Raw genomic sequence first — 27,926 nt, 5'->3', positions numbered from 1 at the left:
ATAGGAAACAGCTGAGCAGTTCATTTCTGTTGACAGTGACAGTAACACTATCGACTGATAAATAAAAATGAAATATGTTCAAGAATTTAGGGGAAGTAAACAGGTACAAGGCTTGAGTTGCGCATATTCATATCACAAATTGGGATACCATGTGACACAAAATAAGACAAAGTCAGGCAGAAACAGGGCGAGAATATGGAGCAGTTGTGGCCGCCAAAGACTTGAGTAAGCTGTATGCATGGTGGATGTTGTTTCGGCTTATAAACAAAACGACACAGGTGTTTGAACAATGAACATTTATTCAGGATAATAAACAAAATATATTAACTGCGGTGGAAAACATTACGAGTGGACAGTTCATACCAACTGAAGGTGAATTTGTATCATATTGTTTGCATTGTTAAAGTCTTTTCCACAGCTGGCATATCAAGCTAACGATGCTGATGGTGGTGACATTTTATGACATTTGAGCATATGGACACACATCTGAAAATGGGATCGGAATACCGAGCAAGGAATGAGAACGGAGATAATCCGAAAAACTAACATTGGAGTCTGTTGTCTTCTTATCGGGGATCAATACAAAAGACATCACGCTTTTTCACAGCTGAGCCTCACATACACAAACACAGATGAAAATCTGAGATTTTTATTCTATTCTATTTTATGAGTGTTATCTCTTTTGTATAGTACTGTATAATAGTAATAGTCCTTTTCTAATCAGCTTCTCCTCTAAAATATTAGTAATAATTTATATCCTTAAGTAAATGTTATGCTTTTGATGTCTTAATATAACCCATAATGTGTTATTATTATTATTATTACTAGGGATGTTCTATACTTTTTTTTTGTCCGATACAAATACACCAATCTTCAGTACTCACTGATACCGATACTAAGTGCCGATACCATTGGTACTTATGATGTATAAAATTTCTCCCCCAAAAACAATGACAGATAAAAAAATTTAAAAAAGACATATAAATCCCAACTATAGCAAATTTCCTTAAAATTTAATGAAATGAAAAAAAAAATTTCAACATGCTCATATAAGTCATTTTGCCATGTTTAATAATATATTGTTTTGAAATCCATGCTTCTAATTTGGAAGGCTGCTCTATATTTCCGTTTCCTGTTTCACGTTCTCTGTTCATCATTCATCTCATAGCAGTGCAGTAGTCAATGACGATATGCAATATATAAAGATAAGTCTGCACTTCAGAGCTAATTAAATTGTTGAGTACAACGGAAGACTTATGTGCTCTCTTACAGGAGGCCCTGTGGCGGTCAATAAATGCAAAATAACCATTTCAGCCTTTAGTTACTGTGGTGTTGTGAGAAAGAAGAAGAAAAAAGAAAATAAGGGGCCCCAGTACAGAGCTCTTTGAAATATTCGAGTTAGTTAAACCGAACCACTGAACCAGTTGATTTGATGTCAACAGTAAGCAGAGGTGGCAAATCCAGGTCCAAAAAGTAAAAATCCCTGCCACAGTTTGGCTTGAGCCCCAGGTGCTACCTAGCGAGCACCATAGCTAGCTCCCCGGGTGCTCGGTTATCTGCTAGGTAGCTAGCTAGCTAGCTAGCTAGCACTATGGGCTAGAGCCAAACTGTGACAGTTTTTTTACTTTCTCTACCTGGATTTGCCTCTTCTGAAAGTAAGGATAGTACAATAATTAAAAAGTCAATTTTCAATTTTAAAGTTGACCCTCAAGTTAACAGCATAACAAGGGTTAAAAAAGTTAGTGATCCATTTAGTATCCAATCATCTAGTCAAGTTCTAAGGACGTTTTTATTCCACTTGGTAGTTGTATGCATGAAAAACACCTGGTTTTATATGCAATGAGATTCGACGCCAGAACGGACACGAGTGGAGTAAGAATTCTTTACAAAATAAATGATTTTTGACGTTAACCTCATCAAACCCCAATTAGACATGGACCAGAGCGGGTATAACTGCAGTGAGGCTAGAGAATTTTGAGAGCAGCAGACAAAAAGAATGATTTTACGACGTGTATATGAGAGCCAATAATATCTGCACAAACTATGCTCTGTATAGAAATTCAACACGGATTCATCAATTCATTGATTAAAATGGGCCAGTATTTCACAGCTGTTGAATTCAACCAATGCTACTTTGCTGGCTTCCCGGTTAGATGCTAGGGATGAAGTTTGCATCAGCCTCAAGAGTAATCAGTGAAAAGATTGCAAAAAGAAGAGAAGAAATTATTAGGATGGAAAGCTCTTAATATGGAGGTAAAGGGGGGAGCACCCTGGGGGAAAGCGGAGCAGCAGATCAGCCTGGGATGAATAAAGCAAACAGCAAACGTCCATCAGGCTGATGAGGAGGCTTCATCTCTTACCTCCACATCGGCACAAATCATGCGGCTTAATGGAGAATTCTGCCGTATTGATTTTCATCAGCTCTTTATTTGCCAGTGCAGCTTCACGCAAGCCCTGCACATTTTACTGACGCTTTCAGCCTGAAAAAAAGAACATCTTTAAAATCTGTTGAAAATTTGACTGTTTTCCTTTTTATTACATTGACACATTATAAAATATATATCTTTTTGAATATTTAATGTTCTAGAATATGCTGATAACTGATACGCACTGATTGTTTACATGCACATCTCTTCTGGGCTTGCAATGATTTTGATTAAATGAAATGGGGTGCATGTGAATCTGTGCAAAAACAAAGCATATTTAATCTCTGCAATCTGATTTTATTTTTTGAAAGAAACACACAAAATTTTACACACAATTAAATTTGGGATGATTGTAACAGTGTTTCAAACAAAGTGCGAAAACATGTTGCTACTATCAATTGAGTATATTTACAGGACGCCATTGAGAGACTGAGCACATCATTTAGCTCAGAATAGGATTACTTAAAAAAAAAAAAATCTGGGTATAAAGTAGGCTACATAGAACCAAGATTTTTGAAACTGTCCTTGATATTTAAACTAGTTATACTGCATATCGCTGGCGTTGGGCTGAAACCTATATTTATTTATTTTATTTTTATATTATTGGTCAGTCCACACGTAGGTGTTATTTTTTTTTTTTACAAATTACGACCTGTTTTAAGTGTTGAAAATGGCTTGCTGTCTTTGATTATGCAATGTATGTTTTTTTTGTTTTTTTTTGTGGTAGGCTACGGGTATTCTGCCCGTCGCCATCAATATGATTTCCCTGCAGTAATTACCAAACGGCTAGTATGGAAACAGTGCTTTATTTTCCTTGTGTAACTTTGTGGTAGTTTTGTTGTCATGTCAATCATTTTTTTCTTCCACATTTATGCATCTGCAGACATCTTGTGATATGAATACAAATTTCCTTGGTTATCATTTGGCACCCATGAGAGTCATGAGTGTCAGGATCGGTATGAAAATTAATTTATGTACAATACTGCCTCTTAGCAAGAAAAAGAAAAAAACGCAATGAAAAAGATCGAAGATTTGCATATTAGTCAGTTTAGAAAAGATATACCGTGGGACGTTTCTATGCATCACTGCAAAGTGCAACACATTCAACTCTTTTATTTCACCTCAACCAAAAGCTTTGATAACGCAAAGATTTGCACAGCCAAAGTGAGTTTCACAAACGAATCTCAAGTCTTGAATGTACGTTTAGCAGAATGAGTTGAATCCAATGTTTTGTAAATGTTGAAAGATCTAGTTAAATGAATTCACCGATAAAAAAATAAAAGAAAATATGTTAGACAATGATCCAGTAGTGGTGTCTGATTGACAGCTGACCAATGAACAGCGATAATGTCCACAGAGTTCCAGAGCTACGAGAGAAAGGCCCAATGATCTATTGGTGTATAAGAAAAAAAAATGCAAACCTCTTGTCTTTGGTGTATCAAATTTACCAACCATGGATGTAAATAGATTAAAACAACCCCAGCAAAAAACCGACGCAGATTCTGGTAGCAATTTTGAGTTCAGTGGCATTGCTGCTGTGTGTGTTTTGTTGTTCTTTCTCCTTTATACTTGCATTTTAGTTGTTGGCTGATCATGAGCAAACTTTTAAGTTACATTTTTATTTCTATTATTTTCTTACTATTACTCAATTGACCGAAGTCCTTGAAATATGTGAACCCTCAAGTCTAGTAGACTACAAAGCAAAGATTTAGCAGTTGTGTATCGCATGTATAGAGTCAGTGCTGGACTGTACTTGAGGACAGTTTGAAGCTCGATGAATAAAATGGCCGTTAAATCTTTATTTGGGCCAACGCGCACCGAGCGAAGTGACTGAACACAACTCAACTGAACAAGTACAAACTGCTTAGAGTGGGCAACTCCCCACCGATCATCTGCCGACAACTGTGGTCTGGTCAGGAAACAATGTTTTGAGGCTCCGCGTAAAAGTCAAATATTGTATTATTTGTTTAAAACCACAAACAAGATGGTGTGATTGTCAAGGAAGAAGCAGATTGCCCTGGACGTTGTAGCTAGAGAGGAAAGAAAGGACAGGGTGTGGATATTGGACACGCTTTTGGTTGAACTTGTACATTTCAGGTGACAAAGACTCTCCACGCTTTGCTTTTATAGCCACAGCTATAAAAATACAATGAACTAATATTGTAAAACACTAATATATATATATATATATATATATATATATATATATATATATATATATATATATATATATACAATGAACTAATATTGTAAAACACTAATATATATATATATATATATATATAAGTGTTTATTTATTAGTGTTATATAAATATAAACGTATTGGTATAGCTTTGTGACAACCTTGTTGCTGTTGCTTAAAGATCATGTGACACGTGGCTTTTTTTTTTTTTTTTATTGGCCATTAATGCTGTGGCATTGCAACACTTGTTCACCTGCAATTCAAATTTCAAAACTAGTTGCAAACATTTTGCCACTCATGAAAACTAGTTTCAGATACCCTGACACGGTGCGACAGTTCATTAGCATCCGGTCTTGCTTGATGTGCGGCGGGACTTAAAAATGCAATCTAATAGTCATGTACGAGATCTCGTTATTGGCATATTGAATATTAGGCAAATCTAGGCAATACTGGGGTAAGTGTTCTAAACCTAAACTATGAAATGTAACAAGTACTAGGAAGTCATTTTCAGGGAAGGTCAGCATAATACTGTCAGCATAGAGGAGCCTGAATCAAAATGGTTTGATACGGGCTAAGCAGCCAGTCACAGGGGCTTATTGACATCAGTCCAAGTGTGTGTGTGCGTGCGTGTAAAATGAGTGTTAGCTGCCATTGGTGATAATGACAGAGGTGCCTTTGGGTCCGGGTGTCTGTTCTGCCGGCATGCGGAGGTGAGGGGTCATATCCGTGCTGGCAGAAGCGCAGTAGCCTCGGAGGCTCTCTTGCTCGTAGAGGTGCTCTAAGGTGTAAGGTGTATGTTTTTCCAAGTATGGCCTAAAGTGGGTATGGGGCGGGTACAGAGCTGGGGCCGGGGTGGAAGAATCTGAACATGGGCCTGCTCGACCGAACGGGTAATGCAATTGTAAAGACCGCGAACCCAGGTCTGTCTGGAGGTAGTCTTTGGACTTGTTGAGGCTTTCAGACCCTGGACTTAGCCTCGACGAATGGGCGGGGCTGTGCACCGGGCTAATCACGTGACTCAAACCGCGACACACCACAGCCTGTATTGGCCTTTGAGGATATTCGGAGGTACAGCAGAGACCGGCGCTGTTTAACAGTCCGTTGACCTGCCCCAGTGGAGTTTCTGGATGAGCCTTTCGTAGCTGTCGTCGACTTTCCTCCTCCTTAATCATTTGCTGTGTTGCTCGTATAAGTGTCTCCATTTTGCTGGGTTCCTGTGGGCTGAACCTGAACTGGTCGCTGCGCTGGCGATCTCCCGAGTCACTGGTGGAGCCTCGATCTGGAGAGCTCACCACACTGTCCTCATCCCAATGATTGCGACCTTTAAGACACATAACACTGAATAAATGACACTTTGATCAAATGAAAAGTAGTCAACCTGACCTGTGGTCTGATGAGACCAAGATACATTTATTTGGTTCAGATGTTGTCAAGTGTGTGGTGGCAACCAGGTGATGGCAGTGGATAAGGTTCATTAAGGGAACCGTGAATGCCAACATACTCTAAAATGGTCAATGGACTGCTTTTTTATATAGCACTTTATATAGACCATTTGGTGCCTTTAGCGCTTTACAATGTCTCACATTCACAAACCAGTGGTCGACTGCTGCCATGCAGGGCGCTGCCAGGCTCACTGGGAGCAAATTGGGGTTCAGTGTCTTGCTCAAGGACACTTTGACATGCTCACCAGTGGTGAGGATCGAACCCACAACCTCACGGATTGGGAGACGACCACCGACCCATGCCACCCCTGCACTGTGACATACTACGCACTGTGCATGAGCCCCTCCCCATCCGGCAGCCCTTGGCAGTATTCCAACATAACCCCAAACACACCTCCAACTTTGTTAAATATGAACAAGTCAGTTACAGTGGCGTAAAAAAGTATTTGGCCAAAATCCAATAGGGAGTCTATAAGAAACTTTTTTGCCCCATTGTATCAACCGCCATCACAAAATAGACTTAAACTGTATTCAAGATGACATGTGCGTTCTTACCATCGTAACTGTGAACCGCTGCAATATGTGGCATGCCAGCATCGCATCCTTTGTGGTTCTCCAATGAGCTTTTGCTGAGGGGCAAGATTGCCCGTGTTGTGCTCCACCACGAGTCCCTGCCGGGAGGAGGCGCTCCGAGGAAATAGCGTCCCGCTTCACATCGACCCCGTTCACAACTTTGACCTTGGGCTTGAGCATGGACGTGTTTGTGACCGTCTGCGGTACGATGCTGCTCTTCGGACGCACTGTAGCACAGCGGAGCGGAATCAGTGAACTGCTTGTACGCGCAGGAGGCGTCCGCGCCTTCATTTGTCTCCAGCATCTGTGGCGAGGCTGTGTCAGTTAGGGGGCTTCCCCTCCAGGGACTGTCCTGATCTGAATCTGAGCGCTCCATCTGAAAACTGGGATGCTGGGTTGAGGGGGGGGGGGGGGTCAAAGAAAAACAAGCATAACCTGATATAATTGTTTTCTTCAACACTTTGTAAACAGGTTTAACTCTAGATCAAAACATGCACATCTAAAATACTCACCTGATTGTACGGTGAGAGTCGAGCTTTGGTTTTGGGGCGGGACACTCTGCTCTTAGTGGCTCTGCTTGTTTCGGTTAGACTGCTCGTTGTATTGCTGCTGAAAGGGAAGGGGGCCTTGGACATGACCTGATCCAGAGAGAGCTGGAAGCCTTTATACTCCGTCTCCCTAAAGACACAAGCATTAATTAGTTGTTTTTTTTTGCGATATTCTACATTTACGTTCAAAAGATGTACAATACAGGGAGGTAGGTCTCTTGTCGCCTGTCTCTTCAAAAACAACAGTATAGTTATTCTTTTCCCTTCCAGCAAAAGCTCATTAGCATTTGTTTTAGCATTCTGAGCCTCATTGTGAAGGACCAACACACACTAAGTGTTGCGTGTCCATGTGTGACAACATTAATACTTGGAAGTGTTGGGATGTTCTGAAAGAGCTGGAACGGCTGTTGGGAGGCTTTTTTTTTTTTTGACTAGAGGGATTGAAGCAAGGCCTTTAACAAACAGCGCACAGAGGGAAAGCAGACCAATCAAATACATTAGGAGATTAAAGGCTATGTCTGGCTGAATCAGGCCTGGGGAGTGTTGACGTCTTAGTAATGTGAAAAAGGAATCGATTTCTCTCTCAAGTGTTCTATGGAAGTTGCCATGGCTGAAATCCTTGGCAGAGATTTACTCGAGACAAATAGTCATCCAATCTTCCTTTGCTCTCAGTGTTTGGTCACAAAAACTGGATGGCAGAGGTGGGCACGTCAACAGTCGGGACACCCTGCCGTCATCAACAATACGTCAATATTTCAAGCAGAACCGCATTGTAATTGCCAATCTGTCATTCGAAGTGGGCCTCCGTCAATGTTTGCGTAATTTGTCAGTTATCAGCAAAATGGGAATTCCGTCATTGACAGATTGACGATTACAATGACGGACGAAAATCCAATTCCGGCAATGCTTAGTCCATCAATTTTTTCGAAGTATCCCGTAATTCGTTAATTGTTAATTGTGGAATGCCCACCTCTGCCGGATAGCAATATTGTATACAGTACATCTAGATGGATTGAATTCATCGGATTAGACACCCTTCCTTTATTCTGTGCTTAGAATTAGTCAAACACCCGCTAGCCGCTCCGGCTAAATCCGGCTCGCTCAGTCTTTTGGCGTTGCTTGTCGGACTTCACACTGGCCGCCAAGTCGCCGTCACTCGCCAAGATGCTTATTGGCTCATGCAAAATAAGAATTGGTGGTAGGCTTACGAAGTATGGTCTCTCTGAGCCACCATAGCAGGGGTGGCCAAGTTCTGTCCTCGAGAGCCACTATCCAGCCTGTTTTCCATGTCTCCCTCTTTCAGCGCAGCTGAATCTAATGTTCAGCTCATCAGCAAGCTTTGCAGAAGCTTGATGACAATCTTGATCATGAATCAGGTGTGTTAGTGGAGAGAAACATGGAAAACAGGCTTGATAGGGGCTCTCGAGGACCGAACTTGGCCACCCCTGCACCATAGTGTGTGTGCGCTTCGAAATGCACACGTTTCGGCTGCGTTCTATGTTATAGCGACATCTAGTGGTCTCTTATTACACACTGTCACTTTAAAGTAGGGAAACTATTGTACTGTATCCAGAGCTCTGTAAACCTGCAGCCTACTTTGCCTTAGCATAACCTGTCACACTGAAACTTGTAAAGGACCACATCAAATTCGAAAGGCAAAGTTTACACTTGCAATACCATGTGTGGTCATGACCAAACTGAGGAGGTGAAGAGATGAGGAAAATTGTTGTTCTTTTTTTTTTATATATATATATATAGTTCATAAAACTGTTATATAAGTTCATAAAACTGTCAAAAAAAACGTCATTTCTAGATTGATATTATAAAAATATTTCTAAATCTCCTAAATCTCTAAGGGGGCTTACAATATTCTTCTGTGGCACAGATTGTAACGGTAAATAATTCACGGTGCACACATAAGTAAACTAGTTTCCCCTTTTAAGCTTTTGTGGTTAAATGCTTTCACTGATGAAATGTCTGCAGTGGCAGACTACATACAGTACCTTGAACACACACACACACACACACACACACGCACACACACACACACACACACTGTGCAAGTTCACGTTCAGGTGAATTGCCCTTATCACTTTGTATCCATTGTTCAAATGTACATAAAGGCTACTGGACGGACATATTTGCCCCTGATAACATTCCTTACAAAGATTATCTTATAGTTCAAGGTCTTGTGCAAAACCTCAGACTTAAGTATGTTTTATTTCAAACATTTCAGTCGCATATTCCAAAAGAGCCATTGCAGCCCTTAATATACAAAGACACTTGATTAAACATAACCCTTTTCTAGATTCTGAATTTAAGAGGTCAAATAAATGTGTCAAGATTTGCTCTGCCTGTCAAAATAGGAAGTCAGGTCTGATAGAGACAAAATGTAGTACTCAACCTGCTAGTTGTCCAAATAGTTTTAGAATAAAGAGTGCTGCTACCTATTTCAATGGAAATCTGGGATTGACACCTTGTCATGATTGTCTACTGAGGTCATGAGACAGAAGTAGAGTTCACTTTATGTGATGTCATGTGAGACCCAAACACTCTAGATAAGTTGCCAGTCACAAAAGATATCTTTCAAACCCAAACTACAAAAAAAAAGAAAAGAGTTTTGACTTTCTCTATGGGCCGTATCATCCAGAAAAGATATCGTGCAGCATTTGCTTTATTCATGAGGAGATGTCAACCAGTTCTAATTATGCTTCTTTAAAAAAGGGGAAAAATAACATAAAATCTTGTGGATTTAATGATTTTAATGCTCTCTGACATAAAGTCTCATGAGGTTTTCGGAGGATGGTCAAAATTAGCATGAGGGCAGTCTCCATATTGTAAGACTTAAAGGAACATTTAAATGTTTTACTTTGTGAGGGAAAGGGGCTGTAAGCAGCATTGTGGCAAATATCAAGCACTTACGTCAGAACGTAGTTGACGCTGACGATGCAGTGAGGTCTGGAGGAGCGACTGTTGTGTACGATGGTTGCGTAACTCTGAACCCACACCCAGCCGCCATGTTTGGCCAAGAAACGGTAGTACCGAGTGGTGACTTGACCTTTCACAAGAACTACAAAAAGATAGAAATAGCTTCTAGTAAATCACATTATCAATAACCTTCCAGCATTTTTTTTGTATTACCTTTCTTCAAAAATTTAATGGGAGAAGTTAGAGGGTAAAGTATGATAATATTGCATGTTCAACTACTCACGCAAATGATGTGCACAGCGCAGATGGAAGGAGTCGCAGCTGTGGACATGATGATAGAGGGTCTTCTCGATGAGATCTTGTGGCTCGTAGCCTGTTAGCTCTGCCACCCTAAACAACACACACACATTTTCAGCTGTCATTAAGTGTTCTCATGTTGACACACTATCCAAAGTGGAAACAAATCCATTAAAGTATTGAGAGAAAAATGTCGAAATGACACACGTCGCTATCACATTTCCCGTGCAGCAGTGGTGTGAACATGTAAAAAAATAAATAAACAAAAATACCGCGAGTCGAGGAAGATGAGCTTCATGTCCAGACTGGCTCTAAACATGAACATGTTGCTGTGCAGTTTGATCTCTGTGATCGCGCTGGGTGGCAACGAGTGGCCGACGGCCACCAGCCCAACGTTCTGGTAGCAGCCGTCGAATGGAGACATGTCCAGGCTGTACTGGCGGATTTTCAAGTAGCCACTGCAGTGAATCACCTGCGTAATGAGCCATTCAATGTTGCAATAAGAACATGATTAAGTAATCACATAAAAACAAACTGTTTTTTCCCCCCTCTCTGACCTTATAACCGCCACATGTAAGGCCAGCATTCCTTTTTGCAAGGACGCATTTCATTCTCAGAAAGAACGAGCGTTCCATCTCATATTCTGAAAAGATGAAAAAAGAATAAGTAGATGAGACTTGTCACAGAAATTCCATGAATACTTACATACTTTTTTTTTATTGTCTCCCAGATAAATAGGTTTGGCTCCGAAAAAAAGAAAAAAAAAGAGCGCCTGTCTTAGCCAGATGCACATTTTGCTCTTTGATGACATTTCAACCCACTGAGCTATGGTGCAGCTATTCAGCATGATTTTAAAAAAAAAATAAAAAGCAAAATAATAATACATACACTAGACAAAGTGCAATTTCTGCAGAAATTGCGTGAGAATGCTGAAAAGCTGAATGCTATTAGCTGAATGCTAAGATTTTAATGCATGTGCTTAGATCATTTTAGTGAAATTATAATCAATTTCCTGATATGATAGTCAGTTGGGATCGAATGTACTCAAATATGAAGGTACTGGCCCTGTGGAAGAAGGCATAACTGAGCTAACTTGACTTGTTCAATATAATGGCTAATGGCGTGTTTATTTTGAAAGGTGACATCGAATGCTAAAAGCTAACATGCATTTAATCATTTCAGTGAAATTATAATCAATTTCCTGATATGATGTACAGTAGGTATACATGTATATCACGTAGCATAATGGCCATGAGTATACTTGCAATGTACAGTCGGAGGTGGGATTCAAACCCACAACCTCCTGCTTACTGGAAAGCACTTTACCATCTGCTCTACTGAGCACTATCAGAGAGGTGGTAATAATGATCGGTTTTGTATGGAAGTGGGCATATAATGTGGCACAGTACTTAGAAAAAAATCAATGTCAGTCCCATTGAAAATGAATGGGAAGAAGTGGACATTTAACATTAAATTGTGTGAATACTGTAAGTAATATGGAATCAGACGATATATACGAATTTTTGAAGCAAGTAGAAGCAAGAAGAATTATATGGGAGTTATTGCACGGCAAAAAAGTGTGGAGAATAAAAATCCCAATCACATATAAAAAAAAAGAAAGCTTCTACACTGGTGTGAATTGTTGTTTTTCTCTCAGTATTCACAATTGCGTGAAGTTAGATCTACAATATGAGTTCATATCATGTACATGGTTTAGGAAGGTTGTTTACCTTGGACAAAGTGTGAATGATAAGGCTGGTGTGCTGTGAGGACAGCTGTCATTTCATCGTGGTCTGCAGGATGAATGTATTCAAAGATGCTGTTTCCTGTCAACTCGACCTGAAATGCACAACCATGTCAGGACTGTGACGCCTCAGGTGTGACATAGCAACGGAGTTAACATTACCTTTGTTAAACCAACCTGAGACAGACCCAAATGGACCGAGGCCGTTTCCGATATGTACATTATTTTCCCATCTGGAGCAACCACAAAAATAAAGCCGTCCAATGTCTGAAATAAACAACAGAGATGTTACCATAGCTAATGACCACAAGAAGCCAAAGATCTGGACAACGTGATTTACGACCGCGGTGTTTAATAGCATGCATACAGTATGTGGGTGTGTTGCAGTGTCTCATTGCGAGTCGATATTATTAGAATCTATGTGAATGTGCAGAGCTGAAGATGGAGTTGAGTTCAGAAAATGAAAATGAGCTGGATAAAAACAGGAGGCCATTTATTGGATTCATAGAGCAGCTTTGGAGTCTCAACTGTCTACAAGCTTGCTCAATTTGAAGCTAAACCCCAGCATACCATTTTGCTCTTCTGCACTTGAGTCAGTCTAGAAACAGACCACATTCAAAGTATGCTGCTGAACAAGCACAAGCAGATAAAAAAAATACCGTATATCACATACATATTATGATTAATTTGCATGTGCATTGCTATATATTTGATGTTAGCTAACTTTCAAAATTGCTTTTCGGGGAAATGTTTTTTCATATCCAATATTTTTTTTTTTCTCAGGAGAGCTCAGTATTGTTCATTCGATTTGACATCATCATTGCTCTCCTTTTTTTAAAAAAAACAAATAAATTAAAAAAAAATTTAATAAATGTTTTTTTTATTTCTATTTTTTTTAAATATCCAATAATTTTTTTTCCAGGTCCATACTCTGCTCTCCTTTTATGGAGCACAGATTGATATTGTTAGATATTATTAACATTTAAATTCTTTATTTCATATATTAACCATTGTTATACATTATTAACATTTTAATTCTTTATATTAACCATGTCGAAATGTTTTGTAGATGTGAGGTAGTGTTGAACTCAGTATAATTTGACCTTAAACTGGTAAATTGTTTGGTCTAAAAAATTCTTTCTTAGTGTTCTGTGCGAAAACACACATTTGGTCCCTGAGAACAGAATCTGTCTCGAACACACACTCCCCTAACCCTGACTCTGTTTTCGCCATCGCTCACGGAAAAGTACCCAGAGAGTATGTTTTGTCTACAAATGAAAGAGAGGCGGTCTGTTTAACTATAAGAAGCCATTTTACACGCGGAAGAGACACATTCGACACTCTGAAATTCCACCTGTTACGTGATGTTTGGAGTCTGTCACTATGTCCAGAGATCTCTGTTTTTTTTTAATAAATCATCTTGCAAAGGTGTTTTTTCTTACATTAAATCTGTCTTGATATTTTTGGAACACGCAAAGAGGACAAATAAATTTATTCCTCTTCAATATACACATACACACCTATGTATAACTAAATACGTGTGTGCGTGTGTGTGTTCTCACGTCCTAAAAATATACTTTGTAATACAATTACATGGCACACGTTTGTCTTTCCAACTATATGCTATACATGCCTTTGTCACAGGCAAGCCTGCTTTCTTTGTGTTGTTGCTAATGTGAGAGATGATGTTCGCTGTGTGAAGGCTCCAAGACAGATTGAGGCCTGAGCATGACCATGAATGCGCTCAGCTCATTAAGTCTTCAAGTACTACAAGGAGACCAGTGGGTGGCAAATGGGGCAAATGTGGGAGATAAGACACCGGTAACTGCTTGAATAATAATAATAATAATAATAATAATAATAATAATAATAATATACCTGTAGGAGGTGGGAACCTAAATCCTGGCTGACCCCATCCAGTGAGCTGCGGCTCACGTGGCCCCATGACTCACCAAGGCCTGATAAGAAAATCACACACAAATACATAATGTTTCAATATATTAATAATGATGATAATAACAATAATAATAATAATAATAATAAATGATATTAAATAAATAATGTATTCATGAGGGGAAAAGCGTGTAAATAATCATGATAATAATATTCGTAGAGGACAGCAAAGGAATTATGAAACTTTTGAATATAATTTCGATGAAAATGAGGAAATGGTATTAAATCTGTACGCCATAGTGCACTGCAATGTTGGCTGCAAAGTACCGCAACCTGATAATGTCATCAGATTAAAATCAAAAGCACATCTTAATAAACCTCATCTTTTAACACGGAAACCATCCCCGTATAATTTCGGACATTTTTTGTCCTGTGAAAGTATTAGCATAAACTATTCAAAATAGGAGGGGGGGGGGGGGGGGCTTTGAGTTAAGCTGCATGAGGCCCAATACCCAAAGCGGACAAAACAAACACGAGTCCGCGCAGCAGACTTGGAATTGAAATGCAAATGTGCAACAGAATAAACAGGCGGCATGTGGGGAACATCATATGGACTTCTCTGTTTGGACTCGGAACACAATCGCATCGCCTCCACTACACTTTACTAAAGAAAAGACCATCGAATAAATACTTGAATTGGATTAAGGTTTTCATCAGGAACAAAATAATGAATGTATAATTGATCACTGCCTCGGAAAAAGTTTGTTTGGGATGCAATAATGTTAGCTTATTAAGATACACGACTTTGTGTCTCTGCTATAGCTTATTTTAGACGAGCTTGTGTTTATTTTCTCAACTCGTAAATCTTTTATTTACTACATAAACAACATAAAAGACTCAGTTGGATTTATTGAAATCAACAAAGAAATAAAAAAAACGAGATATTTCAATATACCAATTAAATGTAAACCATTTTTTTAAGTCACGTGATACGACGACGCATATTCAATGAAGCATTATTATTTTCGTCACGTACACAATAAACTAAATGTCAGAAAAGATACACTGCACTGAGCCTCATATTACACTTAGAGCGGCTCACTTTTATTTGGATTTGGAAAAATATATATATTTTACCTCACACTTTCTTTATCCATAATTATAATTATATAAGCTAATATTAACACCGTACTGGATTAACCTGGAGTATTATAGCCAACAAGTGATAATTAGGCCTATAATTATTAGGCCTACCTTAAAAATATAAAGTGTTGCCCACTGATTGTTTGATCATTGATCAAAGTGGGCCTAGAAGACAGAATTTAAGTTTTTAACAGAGCTTATACTACCGCTAACGTTCCAACGTCACATGTATTAACACGTGGGCAACTATACGACATACACCAACAACGTTATGATGTTAAATTGGAGCGTTTATTTAAGTGACGTATTTTCAGTAAGGGAACACAACAAAGTATTAGCCAGTTAAGATGTCATTCGACCGAGGTGGACCGCCATGGCAAAGCTCAGCAACACAGTCATAAAAGAAAATTACATTTTTACATTTGCTTTTGCTTTTTAGTATTGATGGTAATTTTGATTCATGGCATATATAGGCATCTTTCTTTTTTCGGTTTTTCTTTCACATTCTGTCATGTACTGCAAAAAGTTTCTCCACAAATTAATAAATAAATAAATGACTATTTATTACCAGGATGTCGATGCTTGCCGCATTCGAGGTGCACCGTTTCACTGCTTTTGGTGTTTCCCGTCCAGGTTGTTTGTGAGTGAAATTGTGCGGCGACCCCCCTTACCCCCCAATATGTTGAAGGGTCAGGCATGTGCGTGCTGCTAATTTGCGAGGCGAAGCAGCAGTCACGCGTGCAGCGTGGATCCTCATCACAGGGACTCCAGGAAACCACATGACCGAGGTTGCTCTTAAATGAGTCTGGCTCAAAGGAATTCATGCACGCTATTTATTTCATATTTAAATGTAAAACATTGTAAGGAGCGCAGTTGAGAGGGTGTGGGTTCGAATCCCGGCCTTCCATGTTGTTCACTCAGGTCTGATTGGTTTGTGAAACGGAAAACGCATTCAATATATATAGGACCCTGTATTTTTTTAAATTCTCATTTTATTGCTAAATTATTATGCTATTATAATAGGCCATGTGGTAAAATAAGTTCGTTGCGCTGTAGGCCTGTTTAGTGTTTATGCACAGTAGACCTGAATGTTCAAGGTTAAAAATAAAAAAGCATTTTGTGACATTTAAATTATAATTTAAAAAAAAATGAAATAGAAGAAATAGCCTATAGGCTAGAGCTAATGCACGAGTCTCACCTTCAGGAAAAACGATCCTCATTTTGAGGTAGCTTGTTGTCAAGCGGATGATGGAGGCTTTATCCAGTTGCGACGTGATGGCCGACGGGAGCGGCAACAGTTTGGCCAATTCATAAAATTCGCTATTCTCCTTTTCCCGTCGAGTCCGGGCAGCGTTTTTTGATTTCTCTTTCATCCTGTCTTCTTTTCTTCCTCAGCTCTGAGTCCACCTGCAGTTACGTGGAAAAGTCTGGCCGCATTCCAAAGCAGCTGCGACGCCCGAGGACGTAAGTGAAGGTCGGCGTCAGGTCCACAGCAGCAACTGGAAGGAAGTCGTCACATTTCCACTGGATTTTACGTGGCGAGATTCTGGAGTGGGGGAAGAAATGTGTTCAAGTTTAGGGAAGACCCTATAGACCAGGGGTGGGCACACTCGGTCCTCGAGGGCCGGAGTCCTGCAGATTTTGGATGTTTCCCTTCTCCAACGCAGCTGATAAATGATCAGCTCATCAGCAAGCTCTGCATAAGATTGGTGACGATCCTGTTGCAGGACGCCGGGCCTTAAGGACCGAGTTTGCCCACCACTGCTCTAGACACACACGGCCGACTGGTATTTTGTGTTAATATCCTCTTCAAAACGTCACTCATAAAGCTTGTTTTCTTACCTCGGCAAAGACCCGAAAAAAATCTTGCTTTAGCCACAGCCCGTGAGAGTTGAAAGTGGTCAAAATGTCCAAAACTGTGAGCATCGTCTTTTCCGCATCCCGGGTGAATTAATGGCTCAAGTGAACGCGTCCAAAAGATTCTATACAGCTCAGCTTCTATTGGACAACAGTGCACATTGTTCCGGTTCCCATTGGCTACGCGTTTAGTCACGTGCTGTATGATGAACGATGATTGGCTATCAATTGAGACTTGATCACTTCTGGCCTAAACAGCTGATAACAAGTACGCGTCTGTCTGTCCATAATCAGAATGAGGACAAAACACGGAATGCAAAACGTTTTTTATTTTTATGTTATTTTTTTTAAATAATGCATACATAAAAACAATTATGATGAAACGTGGAATCCAAAGAAATTGGTAATCCCGAGTCATAAAATTATAATACTAACCGCCGTTTCAAGGGTTAATTTGAACTAGCTACGAATCAAACTATTACAAAACTATTACAAAATTATTTATACATTTTAATATCTGAAATGAATAGCAAGCGCTGTGATTAATATATTTTCGAAAGGAGTTTTTTTAATTTGCTGAGAACGTTTATGTTGGATTGAAACTATTGTCACATTCCATGCCATGTGACATGACAACGTTGGAGGAGTATATGATTCGTTTTGTTGGCTATTTATGTGTGTGTGTGTGTGCGTGTGCGTGCGTGTGCAAGTAAGCGCGCGCACTAATAGGATTCAGCCTGCTGCGAGCAAATCATCGAGGATGCTTGACGATCACGGCGTGTTTGACGCTGGCGTTAACCTTCAATTTAAGTCCATATTTACTAGTAATTACAAGTCTCTTACTGGGAAAGCATAGGATAAATAATAATAGTAATAATAAAAAAGTTAATGTTCAAGCTTCATGGAAGTCAAGACTGACTTCTAACCTATAATGACTATATGAGCTGGGCAACTTAAATGATGGAAGGGGCCACAATTTTTCACCAGGACTCCTGAGGGCCATATGAGGACCACACACTTCCTAACCAGATGTACAAAACAAGTGCCGGCCCACGAATAGCAAAAGTCTGTGTATGATTGATGTCCATTGAAATGCATTGGGGAAATTGTGTGCAAGTGTGTGTGTGATTAATAATAAAAACCAAACAACTGATTACAGAAGACATGATGAAAAAACAAACCTATTTGATACAGACCTGTATTGCACTCAATATGTGTTGAAGATTCTAACTGTGAGTGCATAAGGAATCCTAAACAATATAATTGTATGATGTCCTTATATTCAGCAATCATATTTCATATATTATGATCTTAATAATTTCATGTAATAAACTTTAATGTGGCATGCACTCATTCTAAGATTATACTTGATATTGTTGTATGCAAGGTTTAAAAAAAAAAAGAAACCTACACACACGCACGAGCACACACACGCGCACACACACACACACACGCACGCACACACACGCACACACACACACACACACACACACACACACACACACACACACACACACACACACACACACACACACACACACACACGCACACACACACACACACACACACACACACACACACACACACACACACACACACACACACACCCACAAATCCACTCAGCAAATATATATATTTTTTATTACCTGTTGTGCCAATTTTTTTCCCATCTATTCACAAAAGATAAGTCACATAAAAAAAAAAGCGAAACTGTCCAAAACAAGGAACCAACAGTCATTACAATGATCAGGATCCATTCATGTAATTCAGACATGAATAGAATCTAATATAAAATGCATATCTAAGTACATTTTTGTTCTATTAAGTCAATTATTTATTGATGCACATTTTCACAAAAGGCTAAATTTAGAAAATCCAATCGAGCAGGTTTTGTGGTTTTTGATACATCTCTTCATTGTTTGGTTACAAAAAAACCCACAAAAAAACCCACCCAAAAGTTCATGTTACAGTGACTGTTTCCAGAGTCAAAAAATTTTGAGCGTCCATCATTCGGCAATCGTTAACAGTCGGGACACCCTTGCGTCGTTGTCGATTTGTCAACATTTCAAGCCGAACGTTCAATCCGTCACTCGTCCATTGCTCAGCAAAATGAGCAATTCTTCAAAGTTCGCCAACAAAATGAGCATCCGTCATTGACGGACCTTCCGTCAATATTGATGGAATGCCCACCTCTGACTGTTTTAGAGAATGCGCTGTGTTGAACTGATGCCCGCTGTTGGGTGCCATTTTTTGAACCGCCAACAGCCGCATCCTGTAATTTAGTCGGTGACTTCCGTGTTGACCTGGGCACTGATGCTGGCCGGCGTCACATTGAGGTGAATGTCATACTGCTGGTCCAGACCCAGGTAGCTGTCGCTCATCAAGTACAATGTGTAGATGCATCTGAAAGCACAAGGCAAACGTTTTGACAACCACGTGAGACCAATATGATGGCATCTTATAAATGCATGACCGAACGTTCTCGATAGGATGGATCTTACTTTCCAGTCTTCTCTGGTGTGTAAAAGGCCACGGACGCTGTCGTGTGGTTGCGCACGTATCCGATTCGTTTGACTGCTAGCAAGGCCTTGTGATCCACTTCCCCAATGACGAGGAACCAGCCTTCATCTTTCATTTTGGGGAATCTTGGAGCCTGAGCCTTACTGTCTTGCTTCCTCTGTTCAAACAAAGACAGCAGTGACAAAATTCACTAAATGATCAAACAGTTAACAACTTTTTTTTTTCTTAGCCTGCCATGAGGTAGAACGGCTAGGAAAGCAGTGCCTGTGATGACAGTAAAGCGAGCTTTATACGTGATGGACTGAAAGGGTGCTGAGCAAGAAAGAAGCTCCCGCTCTGAAATCGACACCTTCAAAGCTTTACTGAAATTTGCAGCTGCTTGCATGGAGAAACCAAATGCCTTCTGGGCAAAGGCTTCTACGGCCACACAGGACAAAGAATCAAGTATTTGAAGTGAAGCTTTAAACTTAAGGACGGTCTCATAGTAGCGTTGCGGTGGTTGCGTCGTGGTTCTGGTGCACTGCGTTAAGTGGATGGAATAATGAAGTAAATACAATTTCTTTTGAGTTCAACTCAAAATCAACAGCGAGATGACACGTGGACATAATTTTTTCTTCCAAATAGATAATATTAATAACCCCAAATACGTTCCAAAACTGTTTTGGGAATGGATAATGGAGACAAAACGAATGCGCAAATACCCAGTCAGAAATAGGCCACAAACTTCTTGATAGTCACAACAACAACAAACAAAAATATAGTTGAGTTCAAACTGGCTAAGGGACATTTAACCAAATATTAACGGGTGTTATGTATTTATGGGGCTGTGTGTTGCATGCAATTAATTTCACTGAAACATGGAAAAAGTACGACGAATAGTGTCTCCATTCCATTTGAACGATTTTGAAAAATAATCTAAATCCAATTTATTTTTCAAACAAAAAAAATTACAGTAATTTCTGGACTACAAGCCGCTACTTTTTTCACTTGCATTCGACCCTGGGCTAACACAAAGGTGCGGCTTATCCTTCAGATCACAAGGGGGCGCACTTTAAAGAAAGCGCAAGAGCGTCAGGCAGAGCGAAACAAACCAAGTGAGCCCAAATACAGTAGACGAGACAGAACGAGAGCGAGACAATTTGCACCCTCATTATGGAAAAGAAGCTAGCGGGAACCCAGGTGCGGTAACATTAAAACACCTGCGGCTTATATGTGTAACAAACTCGAGTATTCCCCAAACTTAGCTTACGCTGCTTATAGTCGGGTGCGCCTTGTAGTCCAGAAATGACTGTAGTCTTTATTACATTAAACAAATGTCAGGTCCATTAAACATTATAGTTTGGGGCGGCCATTTTGTCACTTGTTGTCGACTGAAAATGACATCACAGTTGCTCAGGTAACGACTAACAACCAATCATGGCTTACCTGTTTTCTGATGCTGAACCATGATTGGTCATTACCTGGATTTTGCTTCGCAACTCATATTCCACAAACACAATATTAATTAGAATACCGTGTTTAGACTAGTGGGGGCACCTAGAACCTATTACTGTCAAAAAGCTTTTGGAAGGACTTCCCCTTTAATTAATATGAACTACATTATATTTATCTACAACAAAATGTACTGACCCTCTGCTGGCCCTGGTTGATGCGTCTCAGTGACACTTGCAAAACATACTCCTGGTCAGCGTGGACATCCAACCAACTGCTGGCCTCCCTCAGGTTTGCTCCTGCAGCCGGTACCTGGCGCTCTGTTTGTTGTTGGCTCTCTTCCCACCAGCCCTTGACACTCAACGCCACCTCCAGCACTGGAAGATGACTGAGGAAGGCCCACATCTGACCAAACATAAAATAAATTAAAAAAGAGGTCACAATAGCAGTTTGGGGTGCTTGTAAATAAACTGTCTTAATTTAGCTGAGGTAAAACACTATGACAAATTAAATGTCCGATGCTGACAACAACACAGTACAAAGAAAGATGCATTTGTGTGCATGTGCGTTATATGGGAGCTTGGGTGAGAAAGCCAAAAGGCTATTTATGTGAGGATTGCACGCTCTGAGCAAACCAGACAGGAACACTGCTGCACATCTAATTATTTAATTAGCGAGGCCAGCCTACTGTGGGAGGGCAGGGGTGATGAGAGGAGGAAAGGTGGAGAAGGATGGAAAGCGGGTCCACTGATTGGGTGAAGCCACGGAGCCTGCCGCAGTGCCTGCTCACTCTCATTACTGCTGCAATTAGCACTTAGATTGGAGCAGTAAACCCCATCAGTGGAGCTGTAATTGGGGATCCTGGAGCTATCGGGGATCACAATGGCAAGACTGCTCATGGCATGTCATTGCTAATGGTGTGCATGTGTGTGCAAGAGTTTAATATAATCTCTTGCATGGTATTGGTAACTATTAAAAACTCAATCTTCAAGTACTGTACTGTCTTACTTCAATATAGACTAAGTGCAATTTCTGCAGAAATTGCGTGGGAATGCTGAAAGCTGAATGCTAATAGCTGAATGCTTATGAAGTCAATTGAAAGAATTATGTGAAAATGACAAAGTAATACTTGTAGTTGAAAGATAAATGAATAAAAAAAGAACACTTGAACCCGGGAGGCGTTCATTTTTGCAACATGGATGGATCAATGGATATCTTTTAGCAGGAAATGAAACAAAGTAGATAAAATAAGCTAAAACTTTGTCACCATTGTTGGGTTAAGAGATGATCTACTTCTACTACTTCTAGCATTTACATTTTGACAAAAAGTTCCCAAATTATTCATTCTTTTTTTAATACGTACAACTTATCCAAGGCTCAAAATCAGAATTATTGCTCTTGGTTTTCCAAGTTACAACAGCCATCATATCGGCCGATCCCCAGCCTCATTTCAAGGTATCGGTACGCACAACGGCCAATACCGTTTTAAGATCAGAAACTAGAAATTAGCAAAAGAGAAAATTGCATTTAAATTCATGTTGGTTTAAGGAAGTCGATATTGTTGTCTTTCCTGAAAATGGTCTGTCATTGTTTTTTTTTGTTGGGGGGGGGGGTGTATCCAAAGTAACAGTGGCATTGGTACTTGTTTTCAGCAACTACTTTGAGCACTCGTACTGGTATCAGTCTGAAAAAAAAAGTGGTATCAAACATCCCTACTAAAGTTGAAACTTTTATGGAAAAGTGTTATGTGAAAGTACCCTCCATTCATTTAGATGGAAAAGTGGAACTATGATAGTCAGTTGGTATACATTTATACTCCTTAGCATAATTGCCATGGATATAGTTGCAATGTACAGTTGGAGGTGGGATTCAAACCTGCAACCTCCTGGTGACTGGACAAAGCAATTTACCAAATGTGCCACTGAGCAGTATGATGGGCAGTTTTTCATTTTGAATACTCAGTCACCAACTGATGACACAGAATCAGGAGCATTCAGTATCTTGCTCAAGGATACTTCAACATGGTCATACTGGCCTGGGATCAAACCCAAAATCTCAGGGTTGCAGGTTGACCACTCTACCACTGAGCCACGCCACCCTCGTACCCGCTTTGCTTTTGCCGCACAATGTAAACCGAACATTTTCATGAATTTATAAAACCTGTCTCGATAGCCAGAAAGTAAAAAGGTAGAAAAAAGCCTAATGTACTGTAAACACCACATGCTTATAAAAAATTAGATATCCTTTTTTCAGGGTAAAAATGGATACATTATAAACAAATTTTACCTGAGTAACTTGGCTTGAAGGGAAATTATGGCCAACAATTGCTGCAAAAATGTTTTCCTTTCCACTGCAAGTAGCCATCAACTCGGGAAGCCCTTCAATTGGTCCATTGTAGCATCCTGCGTTTCCTCTCCCCTTCTGGTTTGACCATTTCCTAAATTTGATCAAGCAGAATGTTCAACATTACTACACAAATGCACATGAGTTTTTAAGGAAAAAAGGCCTCTTGTTTTTCCTAACATTCGTTTTCACAAAGTCACGAAGAAACAAGAAATTGGTCGTATTTGGTTGCAATGTTTGTTCAGTTTAGTGAAAAAGCGTTCTTAAAAGTTTGGAGGCACTTTTTTATGCCCTTCATCAATGTTGTTCTCAACAGGAGAACAGCAATGCACATTTGAAGGAATGGTTGAGCAAAAACAATGTTTGATAATGTATTTTTTATCTAAAAGTAATATAATTACGGCATTTAAACTCCAATTATATCGACATCATTATAATGAAGTTAACTAATTCACTCCCAGCCATTTTCACGGAAGCAACCCCCTTCGCTCCCGGCTGTTTTACACAGAATATTGTGTTGCTATAAAAACATGGAACCTACCAAAAGAAAGATTAGAGTCTCTTCTTTCATCAGGAAAAAAAGTACATAATCAAAATGTTTGCCAAATGAGAAAAATGTACAAAAATGCCCAACGAGGACACGAGGGTTAAGAGCAAATCTGCTCTTAAAAATGCTAAACGAGTGATTAAAGCTCAGATATAGCGTGAGACGTATGTTTCTGAATGTAATGCTTACCTGAACAAGTAAAGGTCCTGTTGCTCGACATGTGGCAGGGTCAGTAGCGAAGAATCATGCAGCCAGCGGCCTTGCACAATCATCTGCACCAGGTTGCAGATACTTAAAGCTGTAACAAGCCAGCCCTCATTTGCTGCTACATCAAGCAAGGCCTGAGTAGACAAGACAAGACAGCATCGTATCATTTAGAAATAAAGCAATTATACTGGTTAATATGTATTTTGGTGCCAAGAAAGTGTCAGTGGTTTTGTTATTTAGATGTTGTTGAATTTGAAAATGATGCAACTTTTCCCAGCCAAACGGGTTCTAGATTTTAAGGTAGTCCATATTTGCGTTAAAAAAAGAAGCTAAAAATGGGCAATTTTGATATTTCACTCTTGTTGCTACAACTTTGATGAGGCTTTATCTGTTCATACAGTATTCTTTCATTATTGATGCAATATCACACCACCATCCCACCTGCCCCTAGTAATAATTAATATTAGGGCTGTCAGGCGATTAACATTTTTTAATCATAATTAATCGCATGACTTCAATAGTTAACTCGCGATTCATCACAAATTTTATATCTGTTTTAAATGTACAATAAAATGTACAATAAAATATTTTTGTCTAGATTTTCATACTCTTGCTAACATAAAAGTGGAAAAAATGTTAAACTAAAAGAAATATGGCTGCATCTTTTAGTCAATGATACAGTAATTTCATAATAATTCACAAACTTGAGTTATAATTAAAACGATGTACTGTACTGTAAAACCCCCCAAAAACGAGTATGATATTGATTTGTAAATAAAGTCATTTTTTTCTGCCACTAGACGGCATAATTGCATTTCTAAGACATCGGTGACAGCTCAGTGCATTTTTCTTTTCATATTAAATAATTTTATCCCAAAACCTTTAAATATGTTAAGTGTCCGAAATACATATATATATTTTTTTTTATGTAGTTTTTTTTTAATGCTAGAACATACAGAAGGCTTTGATACAGCCTCTGAACTGCAGAGAACAAGTGAAGCAATGGTATTAATGACAATAACGGCCAGCAGGTGGCAGCAGAGTATTAGAGATCAACCAGGGCCATTTTGCAAACAAGCTAATTTACCCACAGTTCTAAACAAATTTGTGAATAATGATTAAACTTGTCTATATTCTATTGGTAATTGCTGCAAAACAGATACAGATAGAAATGTATCTTTAATCTTTCTTTTGGTAGGTTCCAAGTTTTTATAAAAATAGAACAGAATATTCTGTGGGCCTTGCAAAATCAATCAAAACCCAGTAAAACAGTCGGGAGCGAAGGGGGTTGCTTCAGTGAAAATGGCTGGGAGTGAATGAGTTAAGAGCTATCTAATCTTTAACATGAAGTAACTTATGAAGTTTTTAAGTTTACAAATTGTAAAATATAACTTGACCCCAGTCTCCACAAATATATGCATTATTATTAAATTTCTTACTGCTAAATTTTGACATGGACGTGTCCGCTGCGTTGTGACTGGAATTCCCCCAGTACAGGCTTTCCAAGTAAGGGGCAGTCATTAATCGCACGTTAAAAAAATTTGTGGCGTTAAAGGAACTTTAAATTAGCTCAAAATTAACGCGATAATTTTGACATCCCTAATTAATATGAAATGAAATATAAACAATGGAAATCAGACATTGCATCAAAAATAATGATTTAAACATCAACTTATGAATAGTATTTTGTTAATATTACTACAGTATTTTGGTTGTCTTTGTGATACGTCACACAAATGTTCTGTAACATTTTAGTGTGATACAGATGAGAAAAAAATACACATTTCAAAATACATAATGAGAAAGGGGACAAATACTTTTTGGAGGCACCGTATGCCCATTTTCCAATCCCAAGTGGAGACGGAGAAACAAATCCTAGCTTTACTCACTACTCTGGCCAATCCCAACAAGTAAACAGCCCGAGTGTAATCCTGGACTCCACCGACTTATTACAGCCACACATTGAATCATTCACTAAATCCCCTTTGTAGCCACTCATCTACAGAACGCCGCCATTACCCTCGGATTCCTTGGCTCGACTACTGAGCAAAATATTGGAACAGCTCCAATATGCACAGGAATCAGCCACAGCAATGGCCATGGCAGCACATCACCCCGTCTGCTCTCTAATACCCATTGTATTTCCTTCAACCTTATGGACTAGTGCATTTACACTTTTTACTATTTACAGGTGGAATCACCATGAAATTCCGAAACATGTCTATGGTTGAAGAAGAACAAGCAATTGGGAAGGTGAGATTAGATGGATATTTCATGGTTATGTTCATGAGAGAGAGCTGTAAAGAAATACCAGATTTTGTATTTTTATTATTTTAAATATTTTTGAATTATATATTTTTATATCCGTTTTTATGTTCACGTATATTTATCTATATATTTTGGCATTTTTAGTCTACCATACAGGTAGTCATCAAACATTATTTATTGTGTGATTCTGACACCTAAGTAGGTTATACTACTACTGTAAAGGTCCCAGCAACATACCTGACAGATTCGGATGGCGTTGTCCAGAACGGTTTTGGTATCAGTTGAGTAGTCGCTGCATGGTAACTGGGCATGGCTGAAGTGAGCCTGAAGCAGTAAGTGGGTTTTAGTATGGGCACTGTCATAGGAGTGGGGGTTGACCTTCAGGGGGAGCTGTTGAGCCAGGCTGCTGTTGAGTTGGTCTTCATTGTGTCTCACAGGGAGCTCGGAATATTCTTCTGCATCCTGTATCAAACAGAGATAAGTCATAAGTCTGAAAATTGTTCAATAAACATGCTTTAAGACATTACAAACAAGTCAAGATTGGCATTCGCATTAAAAAAAAGAAAAAAAGAATTGACACCAATGACCCCTCCTTTTTTTAAAAATATTTTTTACTGAAAATAAATATTGGCTCCAAATATCGGTTATTGGCTTAAATTGGCAATGAAAAATAGACAAAAAACATATCAGTCTATCTCTACTCAACATATACCCATATGACTCAAACATGTTATCATAGGAAACGAGAAATACAAGTTTTGGTAAAGTACAATAATACTGTGCTTGAAGAAGAAAAACAACTGTCTAATAATGAGGTAGCTCCTGTTGAGGGGCAGTGTGTGTTTGGCCCAGACCGCAGCAATTACAGAAAAAAACATGTCAGTGCTGTGACTGAAACAAAAAGTAAGTGGAGCAGCAGGTTGACAAGCTTCACTATTGCGGTGCAGCTTGTAGGCAGGAGGGGGTAGGAACCATGGGGGTTGGTTTGCTGCTGCTTTAGGCCCCGTTCACACAAATGAAACGCCTTGTAGGGTAATTAATTACAGCACACTTAACACATTTACGGGGGGCGGTTCTGGTAGAGCCAATGCAAAGTGTGCATTTGCTACCAATAAGACCTGGGGCGGCGTTAGAGTGTTGGGACTTAGTGGCTACTTGTTTCTCAAGCAACTCAGTCTGAAAAGAAACTTTTTATATTCGAGACAGTATAACCTTCAGTATGAACACTCATCTGCACACTTCAGACCTATACGGCACTGGCGCGATGTATTCTTTAGTAGACATCTCCATGAAATGAGGAGATCGATTAGCATCATCTCATTTCTCCCCCCTCATGCCTTGTTCCTCTGTCAATCGGAGATGAGCTGCTACACGCAGGATCGTATTTAACATTGTGCCACGCGATGCGTAATCTTTGCTAACACTACAGCACATCTAAACTTTTTGCTTTAATATGATTGGTGGCTGGACTTCCTGAAAATGGAAGCCTAGCTTCCAAGTCATGGACAGAGAATTACGCTCCATCAAAATTTGGCTAAGTTTAGAATGGCTCAATCACAGAAACATTTTTGGAAATA

The 27,926-nt window shown here is 39.4% G+C and overlaps 2 protein-coding genes across 4 annotated transcripts in view; both read right to left on the bottom strand.

The window, feature by feature from the left end:
• Positions 1–4,766: 4,766 nt before the first annotated feature.
• sim1a (SIM bHLH transcription factor 1a) lies at positions 4,767–17,309 on the bottom strand. 2 transcript variants are annotated; one of them, XM_077574623.1, is made up of 12 exons: positions 17,019–17,309; positions 16,375–16,722; positions 14,019–14,098; positions 12,318–12,407; positions 12,127–12,235; positions 10,954–11,039; positions 10,669–10,868; positions 10,383–10,489; positions 10,094–10,241; positions 7,136–7,301; positions 6,606–7,014; positions 4,767–5,929 (listed from the first exon to the last, which is right to left on the bottom strand). In XM_077574623.1, exons 2-12 carry the CDS (start codon positions 16,547–16,549, stop codon positions 5,250–5,252), a joined length of 2,250 nt encoding a protein of 749 aa, XP_077430749.1. In that variant the 5' UTR covers positions 16,550–16,722; positions 17,019–17,309; the 3' UTR covers positions 4,767–5,249. The 2 variants fall into 2 exon arrangements, with proteins under 2 accessions (XP_077430749.1, XP_077430748.1); XM_077574622.1 differs by having other exon boundaries at positions 4,768–5,929; positions 12,303–12,407; positions 17,019–17,306.
• Positions 17,310–18,655: 1,346 nt separating this feature from the next.
• Positions 18,656–27,926, bottom strand: part of ascc3 (activating signal cointegrator 1 complex subunit 3) — a 54,430-nt gene continuing 45,159 nt past the window's right edge. For both annotated transcript variants that reach the window (XM_077574617.1, XM_077574618.1), the window contains exons 37-42: positions 26,587–26,811; positions 24,064–24,215; positions 23,271–23,421; positions 21,183–21,389; positions 19,535–19,710; positions 18,656–19,436 (exon numbers count right to left, since the gene is read on the bottom strand). In XM_077574617.1, coding sequence (XP_077430743.1) covers positions 19,313–19,436; positions 19,535–19,710; positions 21,183–21,389; positions 23,271–23,421; positions 24,064–24,215; positions 26,587–26,811 — 1,035 coding nt within the window. In that variant the 3' untranslated portion in view covers positions 18,656–19,312. The remainder of the gene's footprint in view (positions 19,437–19,534; positions 19,711–21,182; positions 21,390–23,270; positions 23,422–24,063; positions 24,216–26,586; positions 26,812–27,926) is intronic.

This window comes from Vanacampus margaritifer, chromosome 9, assembly GCF_051991255.1.
Source record: "Vanacampus margaritifer isolate UIUO_Vmar chromosome 9, RoL_Vmar_1.0, whole genome shotgun sequence".
NCBI lineage: Eukaryota > Metazoa > Chordata > Actinopteri > Syngnathiformes > Syngnathidae > Vanacampus > Vanacampus margaritifer.
Note: the sequence above shows the minus strand (reverse complement) of the source record. Positions and strands in the feature narration are given on the sequence as shown.

Coding starts and splice junctions, on each gene's coding strand:
- sim1a (XM_077574622.1), bottom strand. CDS start 16,549: ATGAAAGAGAAATCAAAAAACGCTGCCCGGACTCGACGGGAAAAGGAG. Junction 12,408..14,018: donor TAGGTTCCCACCTCCTACAG/GTATATTATTAT, acceptor TGTTTATTTCAG/ACATTGGACGGCTTTATTTT. Junction 7,015..7,135: donor GACTCTCACCGTACAATCAG/GTGAGTATTTTA, acceptor CCCTCAACCCAG/CATCCCAGTTTTCAGATGGA.